A 24612-nucleotide genomic window follows, 5' to 3' on the forward strand; every position below is an offset into this window, starting at 1 on the left:
CAGCAGTGACACTGAAATCCAATAGGCAGGTCAGGGGTGGTGAGGAATGAAGGGCCACTTTCCTGCAGGTGTGGAGGCTGGACCATGCTCAGTGACTCTATGGAAGGCAGCTCTGGGTATGGGTAACCAATGTGAGGCATGCACGTGTCCTGTAGGGTAGCAATAGCCTCACTGGGACCCTTCCAGGCACAGCAGAGCTGCACATCTGGTAGACAGGGCACACAGGATGTCAGTTAGTTGGGTGGCCAAGAGCCCATTAGCCCAACTACTTTGCTGTTCAATAAATTCTTCAGGAAAGAAGGCCCTGAGCAGGATGGAGTTGTTCCTTCTCTGTGGCTGGAAGTATGCAACTAAGTATAATGGTGGTGGTGACGGTGTTTATGATGTAAAAAACACGATGTAAAACCATGATGAAGAAATATCTGCATTTGAATAAAGTAGAGCAGTGAGGAGAAATTGTCTTCTGGAGGGAAGGGGGCTCACATTCATGGACTGCTAAACGTGCTACCCAGCCATGATGGACCGTGTGGCTTATGCATGTGACTCCATGATAAAAGCCCAGCTGTCACAGGACCCCTCACTGTGTGCACCTGGCATTTGGATCCCTCAAGCTCATAGACATAAGCATCTCCACATTGTATCCCATGCCAATTGTGGTTTGGGTGGAGTGTGGGCCTGTCACCCAGGGTTCATGTGTTGAAGCTTGGTTCCTCCATGTGACAGTGTAGAGGTGTCATGGCTTCTTTAAGAGGAGACAATGCCCAGTGGGAAGCCATTAGGTAGTGGGAGCCAGGCTTTTGGAGACCATATAGTTAGTTCTTGCTGGAGGACAGCAGTTAAACAGGATTGTTGGCTTTGTTCCACTCTCTGATTTTTTGTCTTTCAGTTTAATTTTCTCTTTCCCATATAATCCAGACATTGTGATTCTGTCTACACTGAAACCTATAGGAAGAAGCCTGCATCACTGTTCCTTTACAACTGTGAGCTAAACAAACATCTTTGCTTTACAAGTAACTCAGACTTGGGCATTTTGTGATAGCAATGGAACTCAGACTGATATACCAACTTTCCTGAGATGTCTTCATCCCTGTTCTTCAATCTCATGCTCCCCAAATACTTAGCTAGTGTCATTAATCATGGTCCATATGCCAAATTTTTCTTTCACAAAATAGATGGCACTGCTTGCAAAATTGCCACTTTCAGAAGCCTGAGGGTACATCCACCATGGGATTTTCCCTTCACTATGGACTCCGAAGCCTCCCCTGGAGAGCTATGATGGAGCCAGCACTGTAAGAGGTTTGCCTATCAATCTCACCTTATACTTTTCCTACTGTCAGAGGATGACAAAGAGCCCAACCGAAGCAGAGGTGTGAGTGCAGAGAGAGTGGTCCTCATTAGAGGGGCAAGTCCAGAGGTGGGAGTTGTGTGGACTGACGGCTTCCAGAGGTGCTCAGACCCAGTCCTGTTGACTGTTTCCATTTTATATAACCTATTCACATGTTAAGCAAATCCCACACTATGCTGGGTGGATGAGACACATTTAAGAACTCCATTCAGACGGTAGATTTGGTGTTCTGTGCTCGGGCTGCCAGTCTCACTGGCAAGTGAAAACTCAGTGGTGTTTAGATGAATACTACCCCATGTGGAAAAGGGAGATACTTTTCCAAACGCAGGGACCCTGGAGTTCCCCTGATCCAAAATGAGCCCCTGAAACCTCCACTGTTTCTCTAGCCCCTGTCCCCCAAACTCAGAAGACAGCATCTCCTAGGGGTTGCAACATCCCCACCCTGACACCTAACTTAGGTAGATTGGGATAGAGTGTCCCCCATGAGACAGAGATACGTGAGTGGCTCTCCCGGTTCTGGGGTGAAATTTCAGCAAGTTCTGACCAGCATGACCATACATGGCTTATCTGATTCTCTTTATCTGGAGAGGCTTATACCCTCTCCAGGCAGGCATTACCACAGCCATGGCTGATAGGGAATGGCTATTCTGGACACCTGCGAGGCTATCATTATCCAGTATTCCCTGAACATAGACCCCATGACCCTATGCACCTGTGGTATCAGCAATTCTTTCTTTTAAAAAGTCCCGTTCAAGTCACAGGGTCGTCGTCGGTCCTGGATGTCCACCGGTGTGCCGACTTGGCACCAGCACCTGCAAAACCTGCCTTCTACTGGAGATCCTGAACCTCAGGAGGGTCCACGAGCCCCCCAGCAGAGAGGGCTGAAGGGTTGAAGGGCATAGGTGTGGAAACCAGAGCTCACCGTGTGGTGTGGATGCCACCACCGCAAAGTGCCTTCAAACACGTGTGAGCTCTACAGGAAGGGAGCCGAGGAAGCTGTCGGTGTTCAGCGTGGAGCAAAGGCATCCTCTCCGAAGAGGGACTCCACAGCCTCGAAGTTAATAAGCTGGCATTCAACAATAGAAAGAACTAGTCTGCTAAGATTTTACCAGGGCTTGTTCCAATCCATAGCAGCAGGCAGGTATAGGGAGTCAGTCTGTCGAAGCAGGTGTTGGGGGTCAGGGTCTGTCCCAATTAGGTGTAGAGAGTCAGTCTGTCCCAGACAGGTGTAGGGAGTCAGTCTGTCCAGGCAAGTATAAGAGAATCGGAGTCTATCCAGGTAGATATAAGGGAATCAGGGTCTATTCAGGCAGATATAGGAGAACCAGGGTCTATACAGGCAGGTATAAGAGAATTAGGGTCAGAGTCAGTTTCAGTATCCCAACACAGCACGACATACACTTCTTCCCTCTGGAATCTTTCGAATCCCAAAGTCTGTGGTTGACACATTTTTGCAAGCTAAGATGGTCATGGGAGCCTCAGCCAGAAAACATGCTGGTTTAAAATATTTATTGATTAAAAAAAACTTTAAAATCTTATACAAAGATGATGAGAAAAATCTCATGCAAACTCTGGGCATACAATAAAAATAACTCAAATAGTAATATGATGATTTTGTACAAAATAATTCCTTTTAAGAAGGACCTCTGAGAGCCAGCGTGGCTCCCTTTTCCGCTGGCCAGGACACACTTTCAGAGAAGCCAGTCACACTTAGCCACCTGCAGATGATCACGATCCACAAGGGTGTCAAATATCTGGTTGTCACTGTGATGAATAAGGGGACCCATTTCTACTACTCAGGAAACAAGGGGCCTTGATCTAGGAACACCACGGGAGGCCTGCACAAAGGGGGTGACTCACAAAACTCTCGGGGAAGTTCTAGACAGTCCTTCTGTGTGGAAGCAGCACCTCGAGATGATGATGAACATTTCCTGCTTCTTCCTTGCCACAAACCTGCAGTGGGTTTATAATTTGTGTATATTACAAGTAATTTGCATAATTAAAACACTTAAGGACTCGACATCTCATGGCAGTTAGAAATGCATCGAACTGGGAACAATGTACAAAAGAGGGAGCTTCAATATGAAACAGTAATTCTCTGAGAACATCCGGCACCCTGGCCGTCTGGGCTGTGCAGAGCAGCCGGCCACCGCCACCTCCTGTCTCTCTCCTCATGCGCACACTCAGCTGCCCGTTGTCATATTGCGTTGTGCAGACTCATCTCATTTTCCGGAGCCTGAGTCTGTTTTCCTTGTCCCGTTTCTTTAGAACAAGTATGAACTGGTTGAAAAAGTGCTCCTGATCCTTCCGCTTCTGAACAAGCCGAAACCTCTGATCCCGGCCGTACTTCTCGGCAAACTCTTTAAATGTGGTCCTGAAAGATAAAGGATTTCTGAGACTTCTTCCCAGAAAAGGAGGCCTGTTTTCCCTCAACAGGACAAACAAGCTCCCTGGGACAGGACTTCTGCAGGCTAACAGGCTGAGAGGGGCTGGGTCCTCATTTGACGCATGCTTGTATCTCTGGCTTCAGGAACCCTATCTCTAATGCTGGTGCAGTCATGCATGCCTCGGCTCTGTGCTCTCAGTGGGCTTCCTCCTGCTATAGGACATCACACATATTGGTACTGTGTAACAAGGCCTCCCCATCCCCCATTCTCCTAGTTGGTACCCATTCTTTCTTAGGAGCCCTGGTCTTTTTTGCGAAGCTAGTGTCCTCTAGAGACCCAGAGAGTGATGAAACACTCTTTTGGGTCCCTTAACATGGAATGTAACTGGACCTTCCTGCACTGGGGTAGAGACACTGTTATCTGCTTGGCTCTCTACTCTCGGCTGACACTGAGTATCAAACCACGGCCAGCAGGTAGGAAGTGTTTGGTTCTCGGTGCAGCTAACATCCTGTCTCCAGACCAGGGATCCTCTGAAACGGCAGAGGCCATTCCTACCTGATCAGTGCAGACAGATCTACCAGCCATGGAAACTTAAGGTCTTCAGAGCTACACCGGAACCTGGAGAGGCTGGGGTCCCAACCTGCCCAGCTCCAACATGGAGCTTCCAGGAGTGGCAGATTCAGACTGGTCAAGAGCCCAGGATCTGGCATTAGTTAACCAGCCCTCCGCCCGGTCACAGTTATTCTGTGTCTATCACCCAGAGTCCTCACCATGGAGGATGGTTGACTGTAAGCACTCAGTGTGCACAGAAAATCACTCTTTGTTCAGGAAACCATTGTTTTCTTGCTCAATTGTCTTTATAGAGAAGTTTACATTTTCCTCCACACGTGTGATTATTGTGTTAAATTATTGCAGCTTTTAGTCCTTTACACACAAATCACAAGAGCACATGGGTATGGCTGTTAAAAGAACGGTCCTAGGACTTGGATCTGCATTTTCCGCTTTCTGTCCTCACCCAGCTGCTAGTTCCCTGCTCTGCCCGTGGGAAGCACTTGCTTAATGGGTTCTCTGAACGGAAAGTGTCTTTCTCTGGCTTCCCTCTTCTTCACTTCCTCATCCCCCTCCATTCTCACATCCCTGCTTCTTCCTCTAGTCGGGTAACAGCTGTGCTAGCCTCCCCCTTTTGTTAAGGCCTCTTCCAGCTTGACAGCCCATGATGCTCCCACCCAGACCACCTTTGCGGCATCTCTGAAGAGAAACGTCATGGAAGGGGAGGAGAATGACAGCTGTATCTCAGCTATGTTGAGGGGTGGTGCTGGCTTTCTGCTGGTTCTGGGGAGTTCAGAAGGTCATCAGAGTGATGGCCATGAACCTGTGGCCACAACAAGTTGGCACCAGCCTTCCCTGTGCCCCCACAGGTATATCTGGTCAGGGAGGAATGTACACTAAGCTATCCAAGTACGTGAGATTGGCCTCTTGCTGCTCTGGTCCCGCAGGTTCTCAGGAGGGACTTGAGACAGACCATCAGAGTCGGCATGAACAGTAAGTAGCCAAGAGCATTAGAGGCCAGAGCAGCTACTGCTGAAAACACCCAAAAGAGAATGAGCTAAGCCCACCCCAACCAAGACTGACATATCTACCTCTTAGGAGAACAAGATGGCTGTGAAGGAAGAGAAAAGGGACATCCTAGAAGCAGATTTGGCTTCTTCAAAGGTTATAAACAGCTTTCTAATTATGAAAGTAATATATGCCCAGTGTACATTAAAATATTCAAATATATTCTACTGTAGTAAGTATTTTACTGTCTGTGTGTTTCCCACAAGTCACGCTGTATCCCTTAAATACACAGCAACATTTACCTAAGCACTGCTGAACAGGAACTCTAGTATTTAAATAAGAGATTAAGCCCATTTGATTTCTCTTACTCATGTTCTGTGTGTGTGTGTGTGTCTGTATGATGTGTTGGGAATGTATTGTGTGGTGTTTATGTAATGAGGTATATGGTGTATGTTTGTGTGTAATGAGGAGGTGATTAGATGTGTTGTGTGTATACATTTGTTGTGGGCTTTGTGTGTGTGTGTGATGTGTGTGGTGGGGTATATGGGATGGATATATGTATGTGTGGAGAGTTGTGTGGGTGGTATTGTAAGATGGATGGTACATGATGAGTGTGCTATGTGTATATGTGCGTGTTGTGGGGTACGGTATGTGTGTGTTTGTGGTGTATGTGACATGTGAGGTGTGTGTATAATGTGTGCAGTGGGTGTGTATGTGTGAGTTGTATGTGAGATCTTTCTCCAGTATGTACACCCTATGTCCCCTCTATCTTCAGGACACATTGTGAGGTTCCAGGATTGACACTAGCACCTATCAATGAGGGGCAGAGAATATCAACTAAAGCCTTCAACAGCAAAACGAGGTGACAGCTAGCACTGTTGAGTGCCTTGGGCTGCTCAGGGAGTAAGGGCCACACAGCAAGATTTCATGCTATCCCCTCCGTCACTTTTCCAGGTCAGTATAGTTACCTTCATCCAGACGAGACCATAAAAACACATGAATGTCTAGCTCCTTATCCCCGAGTCTGGTCAGGCTGGAACTTAAATAAAGGTTCCAGAAGGAGATTCCAAACCACTTCTGTGCCTGCCTCCCTCTCATGACCACTCCTGGGTAGATAAGCCAGGCCAGAACCTGACCCAGTACTAGAGGCTCTTTGACTGGAAACCACCCTTACAGATGACTAGGCATACATTTGGATTTCCTTGGCATCCCCTGAGGTTCCAGCTGCATTCAGCTCTATCCTCTGGATAGGCAGAATGATTTGGGGAGCAATGTGCAGTCAGTATTAACTGTGAACTCAATTATGGACCAAACACATTACAGACCATACTATGAATGCCCATGTCTTCGCAGAAAAGAACAACTAATATTCACTTCAAATATAACATTGCTAGTTACCATTGAAATAAAAACATATAGGCTGGAGAGATGCCTCTGTAGTTAAGAGTGCCGACTAACCAGGCCTGAGGACTGGAGTTTGGGCCCCATGTTGTAAGTCAGGTGTAGCCCTGCTCACTTCTATACCATACCACTGAAGAGACAGAGACAGGACAGAGACAGAGACCGGATCACAGAGTGGGGGCTGAAAGACCCTACAGACCCCCTCCTCAAAACCCGCAGCTAGCATGCTCCCGGGGGAACGTCCTGTTTGCTTTAAAAAAAACTTCTCCGGATCAGCAGCCAGCCTGCTCTCGTAAGAACATCCCATGTGCTTGAGAGAGCAGGATGTCTATGAGATAGGAAGACTGCAAGGCAGGATGTCAATAAGATAGGACATCAACAAAGCAGGTTGACTGCAAAACAGGATATCTATAAGATAGGAACAGTCATGCCCCCCCCCCCGCCTCATTCCGATAACCACGCTTTTGCTTCTGTAAACTTGCTTTTTGCTCTTCCCTATAAAAAACCCGCCCTCCAGTTGGGAGGCGCGCAAGTCCTCAGAAAGACTTTGCCACCCGCAGGTACCTGTGTTTACTCAATAAACCTCTTGCTAATTGCATCCTGTGGTCTGGACTCGGACCCCCTGCAGGTACCTGTGTTTACTCAATAAACCTCTTGCTAATTGCATCTTGTGGCCTGGTCTCGGAGTGTCCTGGTTCTGGGGTCTTCATCGGAGAAAAGGGTCCTCTCTGAGGGTCTTTCAGGGGCCACTGACCTTTGGAAGTCTACAGCAGAAGTACAAAGACTATGGGGGATTTCCCAGGAAATCACAGTGTCTGCCAGACTGAGAAGTGCCAGCTTCCCAAATGTTCTGTTGTGAACAGGTCTTTAGAGTAAACGTTTCAATGTTTTTTAAATATTAGATGTAATGAAGTAAGTTCTGCAATAATGTCACATTTCTGACCCCAGAAAACAATTGGTGTATGTCTCTTTCCATACCTGGGTGATACTTTAGATTCTTCTAGAAGTTTCTTGAATTCTTCTTTGGCTAGCAGCAATTTACTTTTCCTTTCCTTGTATTCTTCTTTTATTCTTGTCTTGACGAACTGTTCAAATATCTTAAAACACATACATGCATGGAAGAAAACCATCATAAAATTGAATGTGAGAAATAAATTCCTATATCCTCAACCAGGACAAAAGTCCAGCATCTGAGGAAAGTGGTTCTTTATCCTAGCTCTAAGATCTATAATGGAAACTCCAGTATTATAATACTGTCCACAAGACTGTGGACTCCAAGGAACAAACCCCAGTTCCCACAAGGTCCAGTGAGTGTGCTTCTTCCTCACAGCCAATTCTTCTGGGCCAACTATCAATCAGGAGTCCTGGAACAGATTTGGACAGCTCTGTCATGTTCCAGAAGCTAGGAACCCTTCATCTGCATCCCCTCCTCATTGTGTACTTTGATGTTTGCAGGACACATAACCTACCAACATTCATATCATCATCAAAGCATTTACATGACTCTTAAGCTTCTATACCCCCTTCCTGTGGTTCTGCGATTGGCCATGGAATCTCTGAAAATGACACAAATTTGTAAACATAAAAACTCTGGCATCTCTGAGTCACATGCTCAAGTCTCCAGGAAACCTTACTTCTACATGTGGGACTTTGGGGGATGAAGAAGACTCAGGGTCCACCAGGGCCCTTTCTCAAGGTTGTCAAGAGATGTCTAGACTGCACCAACCATCAGCATAGAAATTACCAAGGAAGTTACCTGACCAAAAGTGTATTTTGAATAACCAAACAGCAAACCTTGCCCCCAGTCTAGAGCATAAGAATACTGTCTGGTGTGCAAATCCATTCAACCCTCCAAAGCACTGTTGTGAAAATAGTGCTGTACTGTTTTCTCTTGGGAATCAGGTGCTGCCTAAGATTATAAACCTTCTCTTTGCTACTTCCCATAGACTGTTCTTTCATTATTGTTGCTTGTCTGCCTGTTTCCCTTTTTTGAGACAGGATCTCGTGTACTCCAGCCTGACTTTGAACTTGTTATGAGCTTCTGATCCTGTTGCTTCCACCTTCTGAATGCTAGGATTGCAGGTGTATGCCACAGCCCCTGTCTGGCATATGCACTGCTGGGGATGCAACCCAGGATGTCATGCATGCTGGGCAGGCAAGCATTCCATCAACCGAGTTACAGACACAGCCCCAATGCTCCTTTTTGTCAGAAGGAGACTATGCATTACTCTAACATTAGAAAAATTATTGCTTGCAGAATGAACATCAAGTTAAGGATTAGGAAGGACAAAGCTGTTCTAATCATAATGCTACCCAAGCATCCAGAACACTAGAAATTAAACTGAAGATCATTTAAATATTTATGTAAACTATCAAATAATCAAACTATCAAATAAAACTATCAATAAAAATTCACTTGCAATTTCACCAGTACAGACCATATCAATCCATGTAAATCTAAGGTGTCCACTGGTCCCCAGCATCCCTGTCAGATAAGGGAGGGGGAAGGGAAAAGATGGTACCTTAAGCCCATCACTGCCTATCCTGATGTTATCTTACTGTTTCATACCTGTCTGTTTTGTTTCTTATATTTTAAGAGTGGGAAACAGGGTCTTACTCTGCTGCCCTGGGTGGCCTGGAACTCCCTTGATGCTCCTGCCTTAGCTTCCTGATGCCACTTGTAACCATGCCCCTGGCTCAGAGCCCCTCTTGACTAGGGACCCTTTCTACAGGATGTTATATGGGAACTACTGCTTGCCTCCAGAGGACTCGGCAGCACAGAGGTGAAATATTCACGGAGTGCAACTTCAATTTTGACTGTGTGCATACACATTTAAGTAAGACTACAATTGGCTTATTTTACCTTCAAGGCAAACAGTGAAGTGTGCTCTCCAGCAGACCTCTAATCTAAATAGATAGGAGAAGCAAATGCAGGGCCATTATCCAAATAAAAACACGTGGCTCCATCATCAGCCAAGTTTTGCTCTATTCATTTTAAACGTGGGCAGAAAGGTGGAGCAGGAACATAGGAGAAATGCCCACACACCTCCCTGCCTAGAACCATTTATCCACCTAATCAAATGATTCCCCTTTCTCTCTCCTTTTCCTCTGTTGCTTTATTTAAGCTGCCATAACTCGACATAGCAGATATATTTCCCCGCTAACAAATTACACCAGTTTTACCCAAATTGGAGCACGACTTTTTAAAAGAGAGCACTGGCCGTTATCGCGTTTTCTGTAGGCTCTGGTGTAATAAAATGAAACACTTCTTGTTACCATAGAAACCGGACTGATTAGCACTCCCCTGGCCTGGTTCTCTGTTTAGGCTCACTCCATCTCCTTTGCAGCCCTGGTAACTTCACACCAGGAGCCTTAGCTTTCCCCTGTGAAAACATTGCCACGGGAGGGCTGTGTGTATTCCATTTGATGCTCGTTCTCCAATCCATTTGTAATCTAGACTATGCTTTCTCAGAGAGGCCCAGACTCTGCTCCTTCTTCACAGGCGGTTGCTAGGCCACTGATTGTACCATCGCAATAGCGACACGAGCATTAGACCAGGATGTTCTCTGGAGGGCCCGGAGCATGAAGACCAGAAGGCTGGCTTCCTTCCCATTACAGCACATTAAGACAGTGCTGACATCTTCCTTGGCGATTTCACAGGGATTTCTGAAATTTTTGGCTAAACAATGGACTCTTGGTATAAGATGATTCAAGATGCAGAAGCCATGCCTAGGCAAGTGTTGACTCCCAAAGCAGGGACAAATGTGACAGCCCTCTCATCTGCTCTTTCTGACCAGGGTCTATGGAAGCCCAGTCTCTAACTTCCTGGGCTGATCTGATATAGAATGCTCTGCCCTTAGACACCAGGCAGTGGATGATGGCTATTGACATCCTGTCTACGAACCAATTCCTTCCTGCCTGGGTGCTTGCTCTCCTAGACCTCCCATCGGATGTCACTTAGGGGTCAAACTGAAATTATCGGAGAGCCTCGAACTCAACAGGGCTTATATTTCTTTAGCTTCTTCTGAAATGATGCTAGCCTCTAAAAAGTATAAATGGCATGCAGAAAGCAACTAGACACACACCAACAAGAAAGCAAAGCCACCCCCCCCCCGACACACGCACACAAACAAAATGGCTCTTTGTAAAAGCACAGCCTATATGTTTATAGGCAGGCTTGACACATTAGCTGTTTGCAATGGCTCTTCACATACGGACAAGGCTGCCTCGGGATCTCACGGCATCTTACAGTGTAGATGAGCTTTCTCTCCTACAAAGTGCAATTGAATTTTTTGCTTTTTAATAATGCAACAAAATGGTGAAATAGTATCAATTATTAAAATCTCAAGTTTTCTTTAGCTATAGGAGAAAACACATGTAGCCAAAACTCAGCTTACTAGATTGTGGGGCTTAGTGTCCTTCCATACTTGAAAGTTTTTCTGGAAAAAGCAAAAACTCTGTGAAAAGAATCTATCTCAAGTTGCTGAAAGAACAAAGGTGGAGATTCTAGCTGCCCAGTTCAGGACCCCCTACCCAACCTGTTGGAGGAAGAGTTGCTAGTTGTGCAGCAGGAGGAACTCAGGGTCCCAGGCTAGCTGAGAGCACCTGGGGGCATCATTTAAACCATCTCAGTGTCTGCTTGTAGCCACTGACAAACTGACTATAAAGTTGTATATCAATGACTTGTCCGGGTCGTGATAAGAATCTGTGAGCTCACACATCACTGGGTTCCTGGAGATCCTTGGCAATGACCCTCCTTTCTGTTAACACTGAAGCTCCTCCTTCTGCAGTTGCATTGTGTGGGAATATACACGGGGGTGGGAGGGTCTCATGAGGAGTCTGGGCAGGTCTGAGACTACAGGTATAGCTCTCTGTCTTTACAGTTCCTCCCTCCATTCTGCCTCACAGCCTTAGCTAAGGTGCAGTGCCCTCAGCCCCTCCCTGGCTCCCTGTCATTCCTCTGTCTATAGAATCTGGAAAGGCAGAGTTGGCTCTGTGAAGTTCTTCACCAAGAAGCCTGAGCAGACCTCTGGCAAGTCATTCTTGTAAAGAGCCTGGTAGTGTCCACTCCAGGTCAACCTCGACATTTTCTGGAACCTGTTTTCTGGAACGCTACCTTCTCCTTTCATTGACTCTGTTCCCTGGCCTCTCCTGGTTTCCCGGTAACAATATAACACCTTAAGCAGGTGGTAGTGTTGACACACTGAGTACAGTCATTTGGAATGATCCAGGGTTTGCACTTGCATCTTAGACTCAGCCATTCTCTGCAGGAGTCACAACCAGGCAGAACAGCTCCAGGCCTGAGCCTCCTCTGTCCACACGGCGACACTCCCAAGCCCTCAGACTGGTAGAGAACCGAGCAGCCTCTCAACTCCGTTTCCAGTCCCCATCTCACCTCGCCCCAGCATTACCTGCTTGCGTTCCTCCGAGTTTAGCAGGAGATATCGTGGGTCAAAGACAATTTTATGCAGTTCTTTCTCCCAAGTAGAAAATGCTGACACCTGGAGAAAGATATTCGATAGAGCTGCTGTTAGCATCCAATACTGAGCCTGGAGTACGCTGAAATGATCAATGGTTCAAAAAAAAAAAAAGCAGCATTAAGGTACAATGGATTCGGAGAGGTGTGTTGGGTAAGAGTGGGGGACATATCCAACATACTATGAAAATCAATATAAAAAACATTAGAAAATTTAATTTCCAGATGTCCGACACAACTTCTGGTATCTTCCAGAAGCCTTCTCTGATCCACAAGCGTGGGTTCCTGCAGGACGAGCACGAGGCATTTCAGTCATGTCTTGAATGGTGAGAGGAGGCTCCTGGGAGTTTTCAGAGCCCTGCAGGCTGCAGCCGTGTAGGAAGGTCTACAAACAGACTGGTCTTGGTGAAATTTCATGTAATCTTTCAAAATTTACATTTAGCTGTTCTCTCTCTATTTTAAAAGTAAGGTTGCTTGTTTTGGGTTTTGTTTTTTTTTTTTTTACAGTAGTTTTCAGATTTATAGAAAATGTGGAGACTATTACAGGAAGTCCCTATACCTCTGTCCAAGTGCCCTTTATCACTGAAATCTATCAGTGAGCTTGGCGTAGCACTGTAAAAACTAGATGGCCATTTTAAACAAAAGCCCCCAGATCATGTGGATTTCTTTGGCTATCTTGATTTTTTTTTTCTGTCCTAGTGTTTCGTGGCACAATGAGTCTCGTGCCTGCTGAGTTCCCCTACATTCGGTCATTTCCCAGACTCTCCTTGTTTCTGATTGGTCCTGGGAAGACACAGTGCTCTGGCCTTCTCAAGAACTCCTTCAGGTTGGGGGATGATCACAGAGCCAATGTGTCTACACAATCCCTGTGACTCACTACTGATGGGACCCGGGCCTCAGGCTGAGGTGTGGGCCTAGGGTCCCCTGGACAGGTAGGTCACTTTTTGGCACTTTGCATACTACACCTTGGCAGGAACAGTATGCCATGCATGTAGGGGGTCATACTCTGCCTCTATGGGTGATTTGGAATCCTTCAGGTGGGATATCCCTCTATCCCTCTGGTATCTTATTATTCAGCCTTTCTCTATAGCTGGAAAGACACCTGGGTGTGTGGTTCCTCTTCTCAGTCACGGTCCTGTGCTGCCTTATTTTTATTGCTGTTCAGCTACTTCAACTCCAGCTACCGAGAGCTCTATGGTTGTGCCACAGATATCTGCCATGCTCCTATCCTGCCTTGAAGGCATTAGTTCATTTGCTGGCTTTTCCCAAGGCTCCAGCCTCCTCTGTGCACTGCGTGTCTTAGCGTTTCAATCAGCCGACTTCTCAAAAGTCCTGGTTTTCTTAATCGGAGAACAGAAATAGAAGCCAACACCTGGGCATCGGTACACCAACGCCGAGCAGCTCTTGCCTCCAAACTCTCGGCTGATAAACAAGGGAATGTTTAAGTCATTTAAAAATAATTTGTTCATTTAAAAACATCGACTTAATATTGACTCTGCCTTGGCCCCACGCTGTGTACTGAGAATGTAGAGAAAATAAATCAAGGCCCTGGTATCTGAAAGGCCCTGGTCTTGAGTAACACAGATGAGGGAACTAAGAGGCTCCCAAGGACCATTCTGAAGCACAAATACTCATTTAGGCTGAGGAAGGAAGCTAGGAAGATGCTCTAGGGTCAGCTGTACATGGTTGCGAAGGGCAACACTCATGAGTTAATGAGAAGGTGGGAATTCAAGGGACTGGATGAGGTTGGGGGGTGAAAGAACTTCTGGAAGGCTGGAGACAAGTACAGGCACAGTGACTCATGCAGGAGACTATGACATGGCTACAGCCTCAATGTTATCCTGAGGACCATGGGATGAGAAAGACCAGGTCTGGCTCACACTTGGAGAAACCATAGAGATCTGGTAGGGGTAGGATCCTGGGCAGGAAAGGGAGGAAAAACTCCCCAAAAGTTAAATCCATTCATGTTGTTTTGGTTTCTGTGTTTTGAGCATGTGTTACCCAGTTCACAGAGCCATTTATGGAGGCTGTGGAAGCTTCCAGAGATAGCAGCTAGTTGGAGGAAGTAGGTCACCATGGGAGGTCTTTGAATGGCAGGAACCATTTGAGGCTTTTGAACAGGACCCCTGGTTCCACTAGAGTGGAAGAAATCCCCCTGAAACCCCAAGCCAAGGTAAACTGTGCTCCTGTAAGGACAGCAGTTACAGAGGCACAAAGGACTAATCCTGAGTGAGGACCCGCTTCAACCAACACATGTATGCTTGTGCATCATGCCAGAGAGATCTTCTCCATCAACAATTCTGTCCTTAATAATCAGCATTCTTTCTGTCTAGCCCACTAACCCTTTCACTGGTGAAGTGACCCAAGTCTACACAGGACTTTTCTCCATGACTAAACATGTGGTACAATGTTGATGTCATGGGGAACAGGGACAGAGTGGCTGGGGGAGTGACTTCCACAGGAGGATCTGGAGCAGTGATGGACAGAGCTGTGGCCAGACTCACCCAGCTCAGCCAGATGGGCTCATTCTACTGTGGGAACCACCTGTGAAGGTTCCTTCAGGGAGGGCTGAGGATGGATATCGAGTGTCATATACCCAACTGTGACAGGGTGTCTAGATTTTAGGAGATTTAGAGGTGTTAGAAGGATGTATAAAAATACATGTATAAACAGGGCGGTGGTGACACACGCCTTTAATCCCAGCACTCAGGAGGCAGAGGCAGGCGGATCTCTGGGAGTTCGAGGCCAGCCTGGTCTACAAGAGCTAGTTCCGGGACAGGCACCAAAGCTACAGAGAAACCCTGTCTCGAAAAACCAAAAAAAAAAAAAAAAATGCATGTATAAAGCTTCTCAGGGGAGTCTGTCATCCACGAGGGAGGCAAAAAAGAAAAAAGAAAAAAAGAAACTTGTATTTTGGCTATGAGTTAAGTGATAAACCAACCCAGTCATCTCACCCATGACCATGCTGACAGGTCCCATGAGTTCACATGGGTCTCAGCTCCAGAGTTGCAGCCTCTGGTGATGGTCACCTGGTATCTGGATGAAGAAAGTGGTCTCCAAGTAGTTCCCCTCAGCCAACATCCTTTGCTCCACTCACAGCCTAAGCCTTCACCAACAGCTCTCCATCTGAATCCTCAGTTCCTCACCTCTTCAGCTGGGCACCCAGCAACCTCCTGGTCTGATCCTACATTCCTTCTCAGCTTTAATATGGCTGCTCCCTAAACAGCCTGGATGTGACCTGCATCTTTTGTGGGCCCCATGTACTCCTAAGCATTCACTCCAGGCAAAGAGAGTTTGCAGAGGACAAGACCCTTCGAAGCACGCCAAAGCCTGGCAGCTGCCTAGCTCTCCATTCTGTAGATGAGTAGGGGAGGCCCCATCAGACCTCCCAGGGAGTGATCGAGGACTTGTGTATGGAAAAGAACTACCGTCTGTGAGGGGAGCATTTGCAAGGAGCAGCCATAATAAACCACTCCATCTCCGTCCCAGCATTAGCCAAACCTCTCCAGAAACTGAGGAAATCGGATTTTGTGCTACCCCTGGGGATGATTCGGCTTTGAGACGAATGGATTTCATTTAAACAAAATGGTCAGGCATGTTCGGAGATGGCCAAAAGTGCAAGGATGCAGGTCCTGTCCGCCACTGACAGCCCCCGGCCATCTGGGGTTATTAATGTGGGTCAGACCTGAGCAGGCGTGTGGGAGTGACCAGGGCTGTCATTAACCACCCTGTCATAGCCAACAGAATATTCCTTTCATCTTTCCAGCTAAAAAGTCTTGTATTTTCCAATCCTTGGACCACAAAGAATCTGGGGATCCCAGATGCTCAGGGAAAAAAGTGCTGGCACTGAGGTAGTAGCTGTATGATAAATTCCTGCCCATAAGGGGATCTTGGCAGGGAAGAGACTCCAGGCACTAGCAGTCTTATCTGATGCCTGCACTGGGGTGCCAACCCCTCCTGTAGGAGTCTGTGACCTACAGCATCTATGCATATATCTGTACTGCCCCTCTGCCATACACAGGGCTCAAGTCTGTGATCTTTGGACATCACTGATGGCAACTGACAGCTGTACTAGCATTCAGGAGCTGGAACCTCTTCAACTAGTTTATTTCCATCTCAGACACAAACCCATTTACTTCAGACACTAATGTTCCTCACCAAATTTGATTACCAAGCACTGTCTTGTCTCTCTTGATTCCCTGGTACATTGAGATGGCCGCCTTAAACCTGGGCTTCAACTACTTAGCCAATTAGAAATGACTTCTCCTTCATTAGCTACAAACTGTCCTCCAAGGAAGTGTTCTGACTCCAGGCCACTCTACTTCTGACAGTACCATGGACCTCTAAAGCAAAGCGTGCCTCTGTCACAGTCTCCCCAAAGGGCTCACCCCTTCCTTCGGTCCAAGGCCCATGAACAGAGCTAAAGAAAGATCAGGACTCGTGTTCCAAGCCCCTTCCTAGACTCTAGTACAGTGAATCATTAAAGTTTCTATTCACTGTAAAAAATATGGGAATTATTTTATATTGATTAAAAAACACAGGAATAACAGACATGTATGCAGAGTGGCCTGCGGTTATGGCTGCTGAGAGACCCTTGGGTCTCTTGGTCATGGATGTGTCCCCTAATCCTCTAAGTCTCTTCTCAGTGCTTGTGAGCACACTCTGCTGGCCCCTCTTCTCCCTTCTATCCCCTCCTGGTTCTTAGGCAAGGATACAGAAGAAGTCCTTCCTCCCTGAGTACAGGGATTGATCAGAAGGGCTCTGAAAGAACACAGAGACCACTGGAAACTTGGCCACACTGAAGAAGACTCACAGATGTCTCTCCCTTCAACTCTGTCAGAATTTAAATATGAAATGCGTCCCCTGCCCCACACATAACACACCCACAGGCTCATGTGTTTGTGGTCCCCAGCTGAAGGGGTTATTCTGGAAAGTTGCGGAACATTAGGAAAAACATTGATGGAGGAAGTGGATTATTGCGGATGGGGCTAGAGGTTTTATAGCCCAACTTCTACATCCTGTCTACTTTCTGCTCCCTGACTGAGAAGACAGTGCAGCCAGCGACCACAGGCCCCAGCCTCTAGGCCTTCCTGTCATGACAGACTTTCTCCTCACACTGTCTGTTCAAATGAACCTTCTCTTCCATTAGCTGCTTTGTTCGAGTATTGTGTTACAGCAATGAGAAAGGTAATTAATGTGTCATAAAGATTCAAATTCCACACAGATTTTGAGGAGCATTGGCTGTGTACTCTGTGCCTTCCCAGTGTCCTCTCCTGTGGCCCCTCAGCTGCCGTAACTCCCTGAAGGTTTTGTAGAAACAGAATCTTGCCTCTTTGGAATGCTGCTCTCTATGATGGAGTCCCTGAGCATGTTTCAAGAACCTTTGTTTCTAGCGCTGATGTCCCTGAGAAGTACAGGGAGTTGTAGATAGACCCAAAGACTAGGGCCTGGTGTGGGAGGCCACCTTCTCCACTGCTGAAGGAGAAGTCATGGTCACTGTTTGAGGTCTCTTAAGCACAGCTCTGGCACAAATGCTTGGCATAGCTGGTGTATCTGAGGCAGGAATGCAGAATGGGTGAGCTGGTAAACACAATGGTACACAGTGTATGGGAGATTCCGACAGAAGCTGCCCAGGTTTCCATGAGATTTCTCTGAATTTAATTTAGAGAAGTGGGTTTCTTCTTGGGTGTGAGTGTAGCTCAGGGAGTAGAAGCAGGAATTGTCCCTGGAGTCTAGAAAAGTCCAGATGAACTCTAGGTAGAGAAATAAGTCCTGGACCACAGGGCGGGGCTGCCACTAGCATTGATACCCTGTCTTCACACTGGGACACAACACTCTCAGCCTTGCCTCTGGTGCTCACAATGTTGTACAGCGCTCGTGATTCTTTCTATTTTTATAAATAGACCTTTACACGGCTATTCCACACACAGCTGATTCATTTGATCTGAGGATTATTTTCACATTAGAGACTGTTATCCCATCTTGAAATCTGAGCAGGTGGCCACAGTTTCCCAACGGTTTGCAATTTCTTCTAGAGAGAAGGCCCCGGTCACACCTGAGGCACTACACGGCCAAATCCCAGGGCAGCCGATCCAGGGAATAGGGATGAGGGGCATAGAGGCCAACAGAAACAAATGGACCAAGAGGGCTTAAAAAATAGTAAGTAGCAAACGTTTAACCTTCCTGCTATTCAGTGCTGATTGGGTGAGCTGGCAAAATAAACCATAGGGACTTCTCAGACTTTGCTGGTAGGAAAATATACTGAATTAGAACAGCATCTTCAAAAACAGTGTGATAGCAGAAGTCAAATGTTTATATTCAGAAGGAAATAAATCACACACACACACACACACACACACACACACACACACACACACCCTGATAGAGAGAGATACACACACACACACACACACACACACACATTTTTATATATGTATGTGAGTCAATGAATATTATTTAAACAGCAACAGTGGAAAATACAGCAAATGGATCCCAGTTTTCCAGATTGATAAAAACTGGTATTTCATCAAATATTCCATTGTTCATCAAAAGTATTTCCTAGGGGCTTGGGTATATAGCTCAAAGTAGAGTGCTTGCTTAGATTTTGTGAAGTTCTGGGATTGATCTCTAACACTCACCCCCTAACACACACACACACACACACACACACACACACACACACACACACACACACACGAGAGAGAGAGAGAGAGATTTCATAACAGTTCATACTAATTTAATTATGAGCTGCTTACAAGAACACACAGTATGTACATATGTTTGCAAATTAAGTTGAATCTTATGGTATTAACTGAAAAGAGAAATTGATTCAACTGTGTCCAATTGAAACTCAGTATCAGATATACTATAAAAGTCTTTAGTCTTGATTTTTTAAAAGTCTCTTTAAGCTTTATTTTGTATTTTTGGGTGCTGGGGCTGGAACCCAGGGCTATGCACATTTGACACACATGTGCCATCACTGATCCTATGAAAACTATTTCTAGGGGGAAAGGTATGAAATTAAGTTTACTCTGCAGGTAAATAATTGTTTTAGGGTAGGATTTGTGCTGCTTTTCTCCTAGTACTCTTCTGAAAATTGATTGATTTACTAACAAACAATTTGGCATATTCAGCTCTTATTTTCTTTGATAAGTATGGGTTATGCTGATGTGGGAGGTCCTTCTGTCTTGGTTAATGAATAAAAAAACTGCCTTGGCCTGTTGATAGGACAGAAGTTACGTAGGCAGGGAAGGTAGAACTGAATGCTGGGAGAAAGAAGGGCAGAGTCAGAGAGAGAGAGAGAGACCAGGGAGCCTTTGCAGCCTGACATAGATGTGCTGAATCTTTGCTGGTAAGCCACTGATTAATAGAAATGGGTTAAATTAATATAAGAGTTAGTCAATAAGAAGCTAGAGCTAATGGGCCAAGCAGTGTTTTAATTAATACGATTTCTGTGTGGTTATTTTGGGTGGGCTGGGAACCAACAAGCCTCCTTCTCTGTTACATTATGCCATTTCATTTTATCAGCATGTCCCATGCCCAAGACACTTAAGACCAGCCCCAAGAACACAGAGCAGCTATTTACCCCCCAAATTCAAGGACCAGTAGCTGGCACAGGCGCCTGCTCTCAGGACCACCTATGCAGATCACTTTTCCTGTGACCGTTGATAATAAGAGATGTTTTCAGCACCATCCTGGTGCTGCCAGATCTGTAAGGAATGCTAGTCATGTGTGAATGTGCCCTGGAAAGGAAGAGGGACCAGACATGCAGCAGGCTGCAGGGTGATACCAATATGCAGACACTTGGGAGGGGTACCCTGTGCCCTCTGCTGTAAGCTGACTGACTAAGGAGCCTCTGTTCCACACTGGCTTCTCACGGGCTCCATAGTGATCCCTCTGTTCAGTTTGATCAATGACCCCTATGTAATGAATATCCTATTAATCAATTCTTTCTTGTTTTTGACATAATTGTGAACTCAAATTCCAGGGCCTCTCCTGGAGCTGGCTATGGTTTCAACCAGTGTCCATAAGGCCCACTCCTTCAGACAGACAGAATCTGGGGGTACCCAGAGGCAAGTCTGAGCCCTGCATTGCTTGGGTCCAGCACAATGCAAAGGACTTCCCTTTCCAGCCCTGGCTAAGCAACACTGAGCACCAACGATGCTACAGGAAGAGACTCCCAACACCCTGTCTCCCGTGGACTCAGTTAAACAGGAAGGGAAAATCCGGCAACCTGCTACTCAATTAAATAGAGCTTTAAAAAAAAGGTCCCCTGTGATTTGTGCTCGTACAAGGACTAAATAAATAAAACAGAAACCTTTATTGAGCCATTTCCTGCTGGTTACGAAAGCACATAACTAGAGCCCCTCCCTAGCCCATAATCCCCTGGGAAAACCCAAGTACTGTCTTTTGAAGATATTAGAAATCCTCCATGCCTGGCTTCAGCACTCCATGAGCACACAGGTTTCTGAACTAAGTAGTCAGCAAATGCAATAGAAAAAATCTTGTTAATCACTCAGTCCATAAAGTGTGACCTTTCTAACGGCTCATTCTTTAAGCAGCTGGAAGTCTCCTGAGCTGAGCTATCAAACTCTCATGAGCATGAGTGACTTATGAAATTGGCTGGCATATTTTATAAAGTCTGAGTATTGCAGGCGGTAGCATTGCTTTATGACAGTGTTGTAATCTTAGATTGCCCTGTGCTACTCCAGAACTGAAGGGGCTCTTGGACCTTCTGCAATCAGCACAACACGGGCCCTTTGCTTCTCAAACACCTATTGCTCTTTTTAACTTTCATAGAAGCATCTCAAAAGCAAAGTTTAAACTGAATCTCTCACCCTGATAACTGAAGCATACAATCCCTCCAGCAAAGCCCTTTGGAGACCTTCAGTGCTCCATGAGTTTGCCCCACCCACTCCTTTGCCCAGGAAGGCAGTGCTGGCTCCTCACTCCATCCCTGCAAGCTTCCAGAAGACTGCATCAGTATATTGGACTCAATGCTTTCCAAAACTTGAAGTTGAAAGTTAGGCAAAATGATGGAGTGGACTTCTCCCTTTGACTTCTCAAAAGATCATGATCAGAGAGATGGCTTAGTAGATAAGGGTTCTTGCTGTGGAATCCCAAGACCTGAGTTTGATCCCCTAGGACACACAGGCTGAAGGAGAGAACAGACACCCTCACATTGTCCTCTAACCTCAGCGTGTTTACTGTGTACTGTGTGGGTCTGTGTGTTACACATTCACACACTCACACACTTGCATAAAAAATAAGTAAATGGAAAATTTAAAATAATTCATGGTGACACACTGGACCAACTGGCTAGAACCCTGCAGAAATGATCGTGCATCGTCTTCCTGGCTGGAGGCTGTTCAGAGTAAGGGAGGAGGTAGAGCTGGTCACATGGCGTGAGAGCATCTCAAGGAATCTTGGAACCATGGAGCCAAACACAGGAACTCAGCCCTGGGGAGATGGATGAGGTGCTCCGCTCTCCTGATGGCCCCCACCCCATCCTACTCCTGTTCTCTAGGGGCAAGAGTGCAGAGTCAGGAAGCAAACCTCAGCCCTTCCAGGGAACACCCCTTCCTCACACACTCCATAGGCTCCTCTGGTGCTTACATGAGCCAGTTATGCACAAGGAGTAAGATATTGGTCACAGCCTAAACAACCTCCATAAAATACTCTGGAAATCCCAGGGAAATGGTCCAGCATCCCCTGGTGCCGTGGGATCTAGTATGGAAAGAACAGTTGCACCACGGCAGGAACAGGAGCCCACATGGAGTGTCCCAGGGCAGACTGAGGAAGAAGTTCAAATGAAGGAACCCAACTTAAGACTTGTACAATGAATTTACCACTCTGTTCCACTGTTAGGACAGATATGGGTGAGTGGCCTGCATCGATTCATTCTTGGCCCTTTCAGTGTCTGAGACTGAGAACTGAGGTTTGCTTCTAGATGATGGTACATAAATAGGTATACATGCTCACATTCATCATACCAAAAGAGAAAAAAACTTCCAGAAAGGCAGGTGGGAGTGGATGCTTTCCTGCTCAAGTCGCGAGGCGCTATCCCTGCCTCCATCCTTCCTTCCCTTGGCCAGCACCCAGAGTCCAGCTGGGCCCGGCCTGCCGTGGGAGTGATGACCCAGAGCTTGCCCTCTCCCCAGTCCCTGCTCAGCAGCCTCTCTGCATCTGCTGCAGAGAAGGCAAAGGTGTTTCCAGGAAACAGCCTGGCAGGGAGAAGCATGCCACTGCAGAGTTTGGGAATTTGCTTTGGATTCACAAGGCCATTACCGTATTCATTACAATTACCCTCACACAGACTTCATTACTGCCTTCTGTGTTCTGCCGCACTCTGTGAAGAAACCCAACTGGGCTACGATATTGTACTGGCTCAGTTTTGTGCCCAAAAGCCAAAGTAAGAAATAAAAGTCCTGGTTTCGCATACAGTTTCCTCCATTCAAAACGAGATTCAGAAATCACTTTATTTAAAAACAGTCTAATTAATCCAGAAGTGTGAGATCCCCTGTGGGGTTAAGATATCCATAGCGGGTCATCCCTGAAGTTTGGGCCCTGAAGCCTGGCCTGAGGATGGCAGAAGTCTTTCCCACACTGGCTGGCGTCCCTCCAACCATTCCAGCAGCCCATGCCTTGCAAAGCCCCCTCTCCAAGAAAGGAAGCAGAAGCAGCTCCTCCTGGGGTTTGCTCGGGCCTCAAATCCTTCATCTCCTAAACACCCATCAGCTTAGGCGCAGGTACAGTGGGGAAGACCAGTCCTTCCCAAGGGTCCCCAGGGGCCCTCCTCCTCTCCACTATCTCCCCACGGATGTTCAGGGTTCTTACCCCTCTCTCCAGCAGCATGTCTCGGAAATGGGTCACACGCTCCTCCAGGGGCAGGAGAATCTGTGGCGGTGGCGTCTGTGGCCCCTTGTCTACTTGCTGGGTCTCCTCTGGGCTCTTACAGCTTTCAGTCCTTGGGGACACAAGATGCAGAGTTAGCCACGCCCGAGGAAATCCGACTGGTCCCCACTGAAACCTTAAATCCCCCTGAGAGCACTGTTTACAGAGAGAAGAGTCTTGAGTCAGATCTGCTGGCTCATGCCTAAAATCCTTGCTTGTGAGAGGCTGAAGCAACAGGACTGCCAAGGGTTAGAGGCCTAGACTATAGAGTGAGACCTTGTCTCTAATAAACAAGAAAAGATGAGGGGAAAGAAACAGAGTCTTGGAAAGCTCTTTGGGCTAAGTTGGCAAAGGAGACTTTTCTTCTCTTGAAAGACAAGTGGCTTTGCTGTGTTCTGTGGGGAGACTGAGATTAAAGTCCTGGTCCACAGCCGCCGGTCCCAAGAAGAAAATGGCTGGGGCAGAATCACAGAGATGCCTCTAAAATGGCCACACCATGAAGAGCATACAGAGGAGGGAAAGGGAGGCCCACCCTTCTGAAGCACCACTTGAGCTGTGCTTGTTAAGGGGACAGGGCTCCTGATGGGTCTTTTTATAGCTCTGCCTTATTCTAGAAGCGCCTGGAAGTCTCCCCAAACATCTAAGTACCCATGTCTGGAAGGAAATATTTGGCCAAAGTTGTTACCATTATTCCTCACGCTGGCTTCACCTCACTGACAGGCTTCTGGGACACTCCTGTCTTTGAGGACGCAGCTGGCCCTTGCCCTGTCCTGTGCTCCAGAGCTCAGTCTGACCTTTACCCTGACCACTCCGATTCCTCATAGGGTCTTCTCCCCAGCCCAAGTCCCACATCTGTCTATGGTCAGGCCTGTGACAGTGTCTGTTCAAAATGACAGGCGGTGTTGGTACTGCTGGGACAGCGCCAGCACCAGTCACCCCTCTGTACCCTCCTCGTCTTGACTGCTCTCAGGCCATGTTGGTCTGTGATGGTAAGGGCAGACAGACAACACTGCCGACAGACTGCCCAGACCTGCAGAAGTACACCCACAGGAGACACACAAAGCTAAACTCTGTGAAAGTCTAGCATGTGCCGAGAGCACTCAGCATTCTGGGCCTAACACGGGCTTTGGTTCTCACAGGGCTGTCTGTAGTAGAGATTACTCCAAACAAATGGGAAATGTCTGAAGGAACAAATGTCTGAAGGGGTGCTGAACCCATGCGGGGGATTTTATTTATAGACCAGCTATTTCAGGACAATGTACCATCCTCTCTTCCTCTATGTTGATGCGGAATTCTGAAAAAGGAAAGTTACCAGTTGATCTGTGATCGCCCCAGACTGCAAGGTTATAATTAGGACTTCTTTGTAGTGAGCTTTTATTAGCCCAAAATAGAAGTGTGGAAACAAGGCTTGTATTGTTGTATCTGGAACCCATTATGATTCCCTGTTATTGCTTATCCAACAAATTATTTTGTTCAGAGCCACTGGATGTCTTCCAGGGGACGGGGCTCTTGGCTTGCCTGGATGAGTCAGAGGCAAGTGCAAAGATACGGTC

At 46.8% G+C, this 24612-nt stretch overlaps 1 protein-coding gene across 1 annotated transcript in view; it reads right to left on the minus strand.

Moving 5' to 3' along the window:
• Positions 1-2844: 2844 nt before the first annotated feature.
• Tcerg1l (transcription elongation regulator 1 like) overlaps positions 2845-24612 on the minus strand; it is a 180600-nt gene continuing 158832 nt past the window's right edge. The window contains exons 12-15 of the mRNA XM_005351432.2: positions 23003-23132; positions 12102-12191; positions 7669-7787; positions 2845-3719 (exon numbers count right to left, since the gene is read on the minus strand). Coding sequence (XP_005351489.2) covers positions 3563-3719; positions 7669-7787; positions 12102-12191; positions 23003-23132 — 496 coding nt within the window. The 3' untranslated portion in view covers positions 2845-3562. The remainder of the gene's footprint in view (positions 3720-7668; positions 7788-12101; positions 12192-23002; positions 23133-24612) is intronic.

This window comes from Microtus ochrogaster, chromosome 8, assembly GCF_000317375.1.
Source record: "Microtus ochrogaster isolate Prairie Vole_2 chromosome 8, MicOch1.0, whole genome shotgun sequence".
Lineage (NCBI taxonomy): Eukaryota > Metazoa > Chordata > Mammalia > Rodentia > Cricetidae > Microtus > Microtus ochrogaster.